Here is an 11206-nt window from a genome sequence, read left to right on the forward strand (position 1 = left end):
TGTGTGTGTGTGTGTGTGTGTGTGTGTGTGTGTGTGTGTGTGTGTGTGTGTGTCATGCAGTGTTTTCTGATCTATTTCATTGACTGTAACCCTGACAGGTTTAATAAAGACCTAAAGATGAGTGAGTGTTTTCTGATCTATTTCATTGACTGTAACCCTGACAGGTTTAATAAAGACCTAAAGATGAGTGAGTGTGTGGAGAGAGAGGAGGAGGGACCTGACAAACATCACATCCACAGACCAGAGTCTCCAACAGTGAAGAGTGACAGGACTAAAGAACCTGGACCTCCACACACACAGTATGTCTCTGTAATGTTTATCTATAGATTATAAGTTACAGTTTGTGAATGAAGTGGTACAAATCACAATGTGATGTTCAGTGGTGAAGCTGCTCTATACAGACTGACTGTCTGCATGTTATTGTCAGTGTTGTATTGGTGCTTTTGTTAGTGGTGGGACGCTATTTTAAAGACGTCACACGCACGTCGCTTAACACCTACACTACAGGTCACACAATGGACCATTGATATGCATCTAGGCTCATTCCTATGTTAATTCATGATGGTGTGACACCCAGCAGTCGGAAGCCTTTGTAAACTTTGTTGAGGTTGTTTTAAATCGATGCGTGTGTGTGCACGCGGCGGGCTCCTGCTCAAAAAAGTGGTTGTACGGCATGTTACCATGTCCCATGAACAATGCATCCCTGGTTATTGTTGCAGCAATGTCGAGGAGTTGAAACCCCAAAAACTCTGTTATACTTTCATAATGTGATGTGACAATAAATAATCTTGAACAAACTGACCTTTTCATTCACATAATAACTGTATAAACATTTGTATGATTCCAGAAGTGTTCACCACAGACCAGAGTCTCCAACATCCAGCTGTGTGTCTATGAAGAGTGACTGGTCTAAAGATTATCCTCCTGACTTCAGTAATGAACCTGGACCTCCACACACACAGTATGTTAATCCATTACAATATACACAACACTATAACATGAATAATGGGACGTTACAATAAAGAATATTTAATAAACCAACTTTTTCCATCACATATTAATTAAAACAATGTTTTTTTGTGTGTTTTTTTTATGATTCCAGAAGTGTTCACCACAGACCAGAGTCTCCAACACCCAGCTGTGTGTCTATGAAGAGTGACACGTCTAAAGGACTTCCTCCTGCCTTCAGTAATGAACCTGGACCTCCAGACACAAAGTATGTGAATCCTCTTATATGCAATCGACTTTCGCTCTAGTTTTAAGCAGCATGTTTAACTGATGATCTCACAGAGGAATAACTTCACTATCCACAATGCTAAAGCGTAAGATCCGGTTACGTCGCCGTATCTGATTGGTGTATCTGGTTGGTGGAGCTCACGTTGCATTAAGGGTTAAGGTTATAATAGTTTTGGATTTTTTATTATAGTTTAGTTTTAGTTAGTTTTGACCTTTTTTTTCTAATTCAGTTAGTTTTAGTTTTAGTTTTTAGAGCGGGTTTGCTAGTTTTTATTTAGTTTCTATTTTTGTGACAACGCTTAGTTTTAGTTTAGTTTTTATTAGTTTTAGTGTTAGTTTTAGTTTTTTTTTCATACTTTTTGTCAGGTGCAGGATTCAACAGGTCAAAGTAAGTATTGTGTGATAAAAACTAAAACAAAAGATACCATTTAAAAATATATATATTATTCAGTTACTGTTTGACAATCAACCATCCACACAACAGTCCACAAGATAGCAGCCTTAAGTGCAAAATGTACTGTGCCTGGTATAAATCAAAAATAGCCATACACTATATGAACATAAACCCTTTCATGACACACACAGGGTCCAGGAGTCTCAGGTTTCTGAGGTGCTCAGAGAGGCTGCCTTGTCAAGGTACTCGCTATCAGTGGTGGAAAAAGTACTCACATTTGTTACTTAAGTAAAAGTATCAATACTGCAATGTAGAAATTCTCTGTTACAAGTAAAAGTCCGGAATTCAAAATGTACTTGAGTAAAAGCACAAAAGTATTGGTATCAAAATTACAAACAAACAGTTTTCAAAATGTAGGCTATAAAAGGTAAACAAATCTTTTGAAAAAATCAGATCTACAAGCTCACCAAAGCATTGTGAGCTTGTAAATCGGCTATTTTCAAATGGCCGAAATGAAGTGGGTATAATGTATGTCTTGTAATAATAATCAAAATACCTACAAAGTAACTAGTAACTAAAGTTTTCAAATAATTGTAGTGGAGTAAAAGTACCATTATTACCTCTGAGAGATGTAGTGGAGTAGAAGTAAAAATACAGAAAATTGGAAATACTCCAGTAAAGCAAAAGTACCTCAAAATTGTACTTAAGTGGGCTACAGTAGGCTACTTGAGTAAATGTACTTAGTTACTTTACACCGTGGTCCGTGGGGTTTTTCCCCTTGATAATTGCTCCACATTGTATCACCCGTTTGCACTACAAGGCAATTGTTATTGTCTTTCTTGCTGTTGTATTCAAATAAATCCCATATAGGACCATATTTCTCCCAACTTGTTTGTAGGGGTGTGCCGATACACTCATTTCACCAAACGATACGATACGATATTTGGCTCACAACTTCGATACGATTTCGATACGATACGATACGCACTTTTTTATTATGAAAATATATGGGGGAGAAAAAATGCAAACAAATAATTCTGTTTTTGCATTATTCAGACAATAATCATTTTCAGCAACAATAGCCGTTTTGAATCAAAATAGGGCAATAGTGTGACACCTGACCCGAAAAAAAAAAAACATGTTGTCACCCTTTTCACCTCGGGGCTGTTTGCATGCCTGATTATTATTATTGTAAAAAAAAACGATCTTTTTTTTTTTAACGATTTTTTTTCTTCCCAAAACGATACATATCGTCACGAAAACGTATCGCGATATATCGCGGGACGATATATCGGCACACCCCTATTCTCCAGTGATTCTAATACTGACTGCAACTGACGTAGAACTGCGCAGGGGAAATTAATCGAATTAATTTAAATCTAAAAGGTTTATAAATATTGAAAAAACCTAAAACGAAGGGCATTTTGACTATAATTTCAGTTAGTTTTAGTTAGTTTTGTAAACACACAATACAGTTTCAGTTAGTTATCGTTTTTCTTTTTTCTTTTAGTTTTTATTTAGTTTAGTTAACTGAAATGTTTTTTCACCTTTAGTTTTCGTTATTTCGTTAGTTTTAGTTAACTATAATAACCTTGCCACAGACCAGAGTCTCCAACACCCAGCTGTGTGTCTATGAAGAGTGACCGGTCTAAAGGACATCCTCTTAACTTCAGTAATGAACCTGGACCTCCACACACAAAGTATGTGAATCCTCCTATACAATAAACACCAGGCATGTACACATAAACATCAAAGGGGGTTTAAGCCCCTGCCCTTTTACCCGTCTGTAAATAGTGCCTTCTCTACAGACCGTGAATACAGCATTTACTATGGTGAAAGAACCCCCCCCCCCCCCCCCCCCTTCCATGCTTTGTACTCAAAGGCATGGAGAGGTGGCTTTCCTGAACTTGAATGAAGCATTTCATGTTGAAAGAATTGCCCTCTGTATAATAAATCCATGCTGTACGCCACACCTTGATTTTACTTAATTGGGTGCGGTGTCGTGCACAGGCAATAGCTAATATACAAGCTCACAACGCTTCACAGCATGACATGTTGTGAGCTTGTAGATCGGCATTTTTTGGTGCACGATACCGCACACAACAAAATATATCGCAAATCTGAACCGAGCCGGGCGCGCACATGTCCACTCACTGAGCCCAATCACACAGAGTCACAGACACAAAGAGAGGTCCATCTTAATTTATGCTTAAAGGGATATTTCACTTTCAAATAAAATAAACATTAAAAACAAATATTAAAAAAAAATGAATGAAGTTATGGCAAAATCACGGCCCCCTCACACATTAGTAGGACACTCTAATGCGTGAGGGGGCCGTGATTTTTCCATTACTTTTTTCATTTATTTTTAATATATTTTTTAAATGTTTATTTTATTTGAAAGTGGAGTATCACTTTAAGGCATTACATGAGAAAACTGACCTAATAACTGCAACTGCTAATTTCACTTTGATAGTTAACCATTAATTCTACTGGATTGTTATGGTAGGATGTGATATCCCAGGCTCAAGAGACACATGCACACCTTTGGGTAGATGTGTCTCACTTATTTAATTCATTAGTCTGAACATGGTTTATCTGCTACTGAAAAGTGTGTAAATAGACCTACAAAGTGAGCAAACTATAACCACAGGGGAAACAGCAGAGTGTGCAAATGTCCTTTCTTTTAGAAGGCTCATAGAAGTTATAAGTACAATCATACAGGCAAAAGTGTAGTTTTCATATAAATCTATTATACATGTTTCCTAATTTAAGGTAAAATAAAATGTGCGTGGTGTGCGCGTGCCTTGCGTGCCAGTAATACAATCACCATGACACCGCTGCCTAACACACACACTGCTACATATGTTCACATATTTCTAGTGAATTACTACTGTATGTTTGCAGTTTGTGAATGAAGTTGTACAAATCACAATGTGATGTTCAGTGGTGAAGCTGCACTATACAGACTGACTGCTTGTGTGCATGTCCTATCTATGCAACACACTATGGAATATCTATCCATCTGTCTGTCTGTCTGTAGAACAAACTATTTAAAAAAAAAAAGTTTCTATTGCTATTTGATGTATTTTTTCCCTGCTATTTCTACATCAAAGAGCCGGAACCCACAAGCTTTTACTCTCTCATACTACACACAAACAAACTGACTTTTTCATTCACATGATAATTGTATAAACATTGTTATGATTCCAGACATCTTCACCACAGACCAGAGTCTCCAACACCCAGCCTTCTGTCTGTGAAGAGTGACAAGTCTAAAGGAAGACCTCCTGTCTTCAGTAATGAACCTGGACCTCCAGACACACAGTATGTGAATCCTCCTATACAATATACACACTATAACACTATACAATATACACACTATAACACTATACAATATACACACTATAACACTACTATAACAAGTATGTGAATCCTCCTATACAATATACACACTATAACACTATACAATATACACACTATAACACTATACAATATACACACTATAACACTATACAATATACACACTATATAAATGATCTCATGCGAAGTTACATGTGCAAATTACTATATAACAAGTCATGTTTAATCTTTAGCTATTGATAGTAAGTTAGTTAGTGTGCAGTTTGTGAATGAAGTCGTACAAATCACAACAATGTAGTGTTCTGTGGTGAAGCGATTGATTGTTATCTCTACCAGGCTGAAGGCCAAGCCCAAGATTATGTTTTTGCCACGTCTTTCTGTGTCTGTCTGTCTGTCTGTCTGTCTGTCCGTCTATACAACAAAATACTGTTTATTACTGTTTCTATTGCTATTTCTTTTAGTTTTTCCCTGTTGTTTCAGCATCGAAGAGCCGGAACCCAAAAAGCTTTAAACTCTCATACTACATACAAACAAACTGACTTTTTCATTCACATGATAATTGTATAAAAACTTTTATTCCAGAAGGGTTTACCACAGACCAGAGTCTCCAACACCCAGCCTTCTGTCTATGAAGAGTGACAAGTCTAAAGGAAGACCTCCTGTCTTCAGTAATGAACCTGGACCTCCACACACAAAGTATGTGAATCCTCCTATACAATATACACACTATACAATATACACACTATAACACTATACAATATACACACTATAACACTATACAATATACACACTATACATTATACACACTATAACACTATACAATATACACACTATAACATGTCAAAATGATCTCATGCGAAGTTACATGAGCAACAACAACTCTACACGTTGTAATGGGAGTGGCTGACAGATTCAGCTGCAGAGCTCTGAGTCTGTCTTGAGAGATTAGTCTGTCTGTGACTAATATAGCAAAGTACTAGATTGACAAGAGCCACATTTCTTGTGCACACTTCCAATAGGCCAAGGAAGTCAATTGTAGACTCAATAGTAATAGAAGGCATAGTTTACCGGACACTAAGTTGCCCACTCTTACGGAAAAAAAAGAAAACAACTAAAAGATCGTGCCCAGAGTTCTCAGGGGTTACACTATTCTGGTTAGCATACATACCTACAGTATATACTTCACTAGTGAACTTGAACCTTCAGACACAAAGAACCGATGATCTATGTGAGCATCAACTGGAAAGACACAAAGAATGAATCCACATAGAAATCATGTAAAAATGTCAAACAATGATTTACCTTGTGTTTACTAAGAAACATAATAGAAAAATCAATGACAAACAATAACATATTCAACATGAAACAGTTATTTGATAGATGACAGGTTTTGTTCAAAAGCTGATCAGGGTTGTGTACAACAAAGACTGTCACCATTGTTCTTTTGTATTCATGTTTGTATGTCTTGTTGAGGTGACTGTAAAATCTCTCCTGTCTGTCATAAACCACTCTCATGTCTCTAACTTGTTGACAATACAGCAGCTAGGATTTGAACTGCTGTCAAACCAACAACGTACAATAGAATCACTTTTATCTGAACCATACAGGAATGATTCTCGTTCAGGAGACTTGTTTCTTGAGAGAAACATGTTTAATTGACTAAAACATGAATGTATGAAAACTGTTCATTAATCAATCCTAGTTGTTTATTTATTTTAAACTCTAGGACTCTGTGCCAGTACAGACTACCGGTACGCATGTGTGGGTGTGCATGCCTATATTCAGTTAGTTGGACATGGAATGTGAATGTGTTGATGCGAGAGAGAACTTTAGTCCATGGAATCCACACTATACACGCTGGATACTATATTCAATGACTTATGCAAATGTTGTTCTACTGAATTTCTATTATTATTATTATTTAGCATTTTGTCTTGTTGCTGCAATGTCGAGGAGCTGAATCCCCTAAGTTTATTCTCTTATTTTTGTATAATTGGATGTAAAAGTAAAGAATCTTCAAAAAACAGACCTTTTCATTCACATGCTAATTGTATGAACATTTGTATGTTTTTTTAAGTCTTTACCACAGACCAGAGTCTCCAACACCCAGCTGTGTGTCTATGAAGAGTGACTGGTCTAAAGGTCTACCTCTTCACTTCAGTGATGAACCTGGACCTCCAGACACAGAGTATGTGAATCTTCCTGTACAATATACACAACACTATAACATGACAAGGTCATCTTAGGCTAAGTTATGTGTACATTACTACACAAATGAACAATACATAGTCTTATTAAGGTGTGTCCTGTGAGACAGACTTGCATACAGACTCCCAGACAGACTCCCAGACAGACTCCCAGACAGACTCCCAGACAGACTCGTAGACAGACTTGCATACAGACTCACAGACAGACTCACAGACAGACTCACAGACAGACTCACAGACAGACTCACATACAGACTCACATACAGACTCACAGACAGACTCACAGACACTCACAGACAGACAGACTCACAGACAGACAGACTCACAGACAGATAGACTCACAGACAGACATACTCACAGACAGACTCATAGACAGACAGACTCACAGACAGACAGACTCACAGACTGACTCACAGACAGACTCACAGACAGACAGACAGACAGACTCACAGACAGTCTCACAGACAGACTCACAGACACACTCACATGAGTGAAACCTTAATCCCTGCCACTGGCCATATTTTTATCCTGGTGGAGGAGATGATGATGATGATGATGATAATAATTAATACAAATAATGTTGTGTCCTCCTCTTGTTGCTGCAATGTTGAGGAGCTGAATCCCTATAAATGTGTTTCTCTTATTTTTGTATAAATGGATGTAAAATTTGAATCTTAAAAAAACAGACATTTTCATTCACATGCTAATTGTATGAACATTTGTATGTTTTTTTAAGTCTTTACCACAGACCAGAGTCTCCAACACCCAGCTGTGTGTCTATGAAGAGTGACTGGTCTAAAGGTCAACCTCCTCTCTTCAGTGATGAACCTGGACCTCCAGACACAGAGTATGTGAATCTTCCTGTACAATATACACAACACTATAACATGACAAGGTGATCTTAGGCTAAGTTACATTTGCAAATTACTACTCCAAAAAAGTCTAATATTAGTGTGATCTCCCCGTCCAAACTTTATCTATAAATAAGTTACTATGTGTGCAGTTTGTGAATGAAGTTGTACAAATCACAATGTGGTGTTCAGTTGTGAAGCTGCACTATACAGACTGACTGTTTTGTGTATGTCCTATCTATGAAACACACTATGACATGACTGGAATGCAACACAACAAAGTGATCTCATGCAAATTACCGAAAACCAAGACATATGGCCCTATCTTGCACAACGCCTTGTCCCCTATTTGGCATACAGCGCAGCCCCGCTGCCCGTAAACCATATCATCCGCCAGCGCTAACCGCTAACAGTTGAGCTGACTGCCTATTTCGCGGGTGGAGGTGTGGTTACGGGGCGTGTCATTGTGCAATCCGAACACAATGCTATCGTACCCATAGATATATATATAAAGGCTAGATGACTCACCCGCGCTGCTGGCCAATGGAGTACGACGTTGCCACATGGCGGCCATCTTGAAACAGTCATTCATAACATTATGTCTATGGTGCAAATACTTTGAAATAACCATAGCGTGCTCAATTTTCATCCGATTTTCAAACGGTTTGGTGTGTTGTAAACACCAAAGACGTAGTTATGATACTGCATACTTAAAATTATAAAATAAAAAAAAACATGATTATAATTATAAGTATGCAGTATCATAACTACATCTTTGGTGTTTACAACACACCAACCCGTTTGACAATCGGATGAAAATTGAGCACGCTATGGTTATTTCAAAGTATATGCCCCATAGACATAATGTTATGAATGACTGTTTCAAGATGGCCACGGTTGAGCTACGCTTGCGCCGCCCCCTTGAGCCATCTAGCCTTTATATATATCTATGATCGTACCCACAGACTTTACGGATAGTGATAAGGGGACCTCTGGACCCCCCTTTATCCCTTATCCGTTTGGTTGTACACAAGACCGATATCTATTCATATCAATGTAACAAACTATGAAATATCTGTCAGTGGTTCTCAATAGTTGTCAGGTCAGGGACCCCCAAATTATTTTCTTTTGTCCGCAGACCCCTATCTGAAAATAATTTGTGGCAATGACCTCTCTACAAGATTTGTGTTGTTAAAATGTTTAAGCAGATCTACAAGCTCACAACGGTTTACATTGCAACGTGTTGTGAGCTTGTTTATATGCTATTATTAAACAACTGATGTCTATAGGTTTAACGTGGTTAAACTGATCCTGATGATATATTAACCACTTTTGCTGGGAACCCCCTGAAGGACCCCTGGTGGTCCCCGAACCCCACTTTGGGAACCACTGATCTACGTAACAAACTAACTATCTACCTGTCTAGTATCTATCTGTCTGTCTGTCTGTCTGTCTCGATAACTGTAACACGATAATTATACACTGAAGAACCATAATGTTATATGTATTGTAAACAGTGCATCAAACACGCACTGCACAGTCCAACTGTGTCAACTTACATGGAGGGAGAGAGAGATCTCTAACTCTGTGGGGCTGAAACGGGATATAATTATGGATAATCTGACTGATTATCACTTAATAACAACACTTTCTGAGGGTGATTTCCCCATTTAGAACCTCTCCCTCCGCTATGTAGCTCCGAGATGAGGTCCTACTCGGTGCCGTTTGAGCAGGACATTTTCGAATATTTTCCACTTTACATGTTTTACTTTTAGAACATTTGTTCTCTTTCGTGGTCGAGACTGGCTCTCCACTACATATTATTCAATATGTACGGGAACTGACCCCAAGGGGCAGTGCTCGTGGATACTCTTTAAGACACATCACATATGGTGGCCCTGCCCTGATCTGCAATCAGTGGGGTATTTAAGCCCCACCCAGGCAGAGCCACTTCGATTCTTTGATTTCCACGAGTGCAGACGCTTTGTGGGCTCAGTTTAAGACGAAAACAGTACAGAACGGGTGTTTGGCAGCGTGGTCCACTTACCTTTGGTAGAGAGCAGGTCTGGCGAGGCTCCTCTCAGGACGCTTCGCTGTCATATTTCACACCAACAAAAGTACATTCCTGGCACGCGGCGTGCACCCTGGTTCCGAGTCTGACCCAGTCAGAGGGCGGATCAGGGCGGCTGCTGTTCTGCTCGAGTGACCAAGTGGGAAGCCGTCTGTCGGCCGAACGCTTGGATCGCCGGCATCGCCATCGCCGCGGCTGCAGCCTGGTTCCGAGTCTGACCCAGTCAGAGGGCGGACCAGGACGGCCGCTGGTTTGCTGGAGCGACCCAAGTGGGAAGCCAACCCCGTGAAGCGGTTGAGCGCTTGGATCGCCGGCATCGCCGCCACGGCGCGGTACCGAGGTAGACCGTAGAACCCGAGCGAGGCTGACCCAGTCGGCGGACCTCCGGGCCATCTACTGCCGGTTATCATCACCGCCGCGGTCCGAGAAGCCCTCGGCGGAGCCAAGTGAAAAGAGAAACAAACAAACAGAGAAAAGTTGCTGCGTGTCCCTGGTTACTTCCGCGTTGACGCAACGCAAGGCGTCAACGTAGGGGGAGGGGCCTAGGTGCGCCCTAGGAGAGGGCTGCACGGTGCCCCACAGGTCACAAGAGGGCAGTGTGGCGCTAGGTCAGGAGTTCTCCTGGCAGTCACTGCACTCGTTGCAATTCACTGACTTTGTATGAGTATATAAATATACAAATAAATACTTTCACGGTAAATAAGTGAAATAAAGATAAAGAGACACTTGGCTCTGCTCATATACTGATAGACAAATATTCGAGTATTGAGTATATAAGTGTATGGATATACAAATACATACGTTTACGAATATATACCTACTTATTTAGGTATATAGATAAGCTTACATGGCTTAAATAATATAGCAAACATGGCCAGCCCAGCGCCCCACGTCTGTCTGGGCTGTGGGGTAAAGATGCCCTTGGAGGACGGCCACGATAGATGTATGCTTTGCTTGGGGATGGATCATGCGCGCACGGGTAGTCTGGACCCCTCTGCGTGCATGAATTGCTTTATCCTGCCGGCAGTCGTTTTCTCTCCAACCCACGAAGCGGGGGGCACCATATATGGTGTGTTGCACGGCG

General features: G+C 39.9%; 1 protein-coding gene across 1 annotated transcript in view; it reads left to right on the forward strand.

Annotated features, from left to right (window-relative positions):
- LOC308102372 (uncharacterized protein) overlaps positions 1-11206 on the forward strand; it is a 1220233-nt gene that overhangs the window by 495795 nt on the left and 713232 nt on the right. The window contains exons 19-22 of the mRNA XM_080452057.1: positions 848-961; positions 1103-1216; positions 4844-4957; positions 5576-5689. Of these exons, the coding sequence (XP_080308183.1) occupies positions 848-961; positions 1103-1216; positions 4844-4957; positions 5576-5689 (456 nt within the window). The remainder of the gene's footprint in view (positions 1-847; positions 962-1102; positions 1217-4843; positions 4958-5575; positions 5690-11206) is intronic.

This window comes from Gymnoscopelus braueri (genome assembly GCF_963280865.1).
Source record: "Gymnoscopelus braueri genome assembly, chromosome: 15".
Taxonomy (NCBI): Eukaryota; Metazoa; Chordata; class Actinopteri; order Myctophiformes; family Myctophidae; genus Gymnoscopelus; species Gymnoscopelus braueri.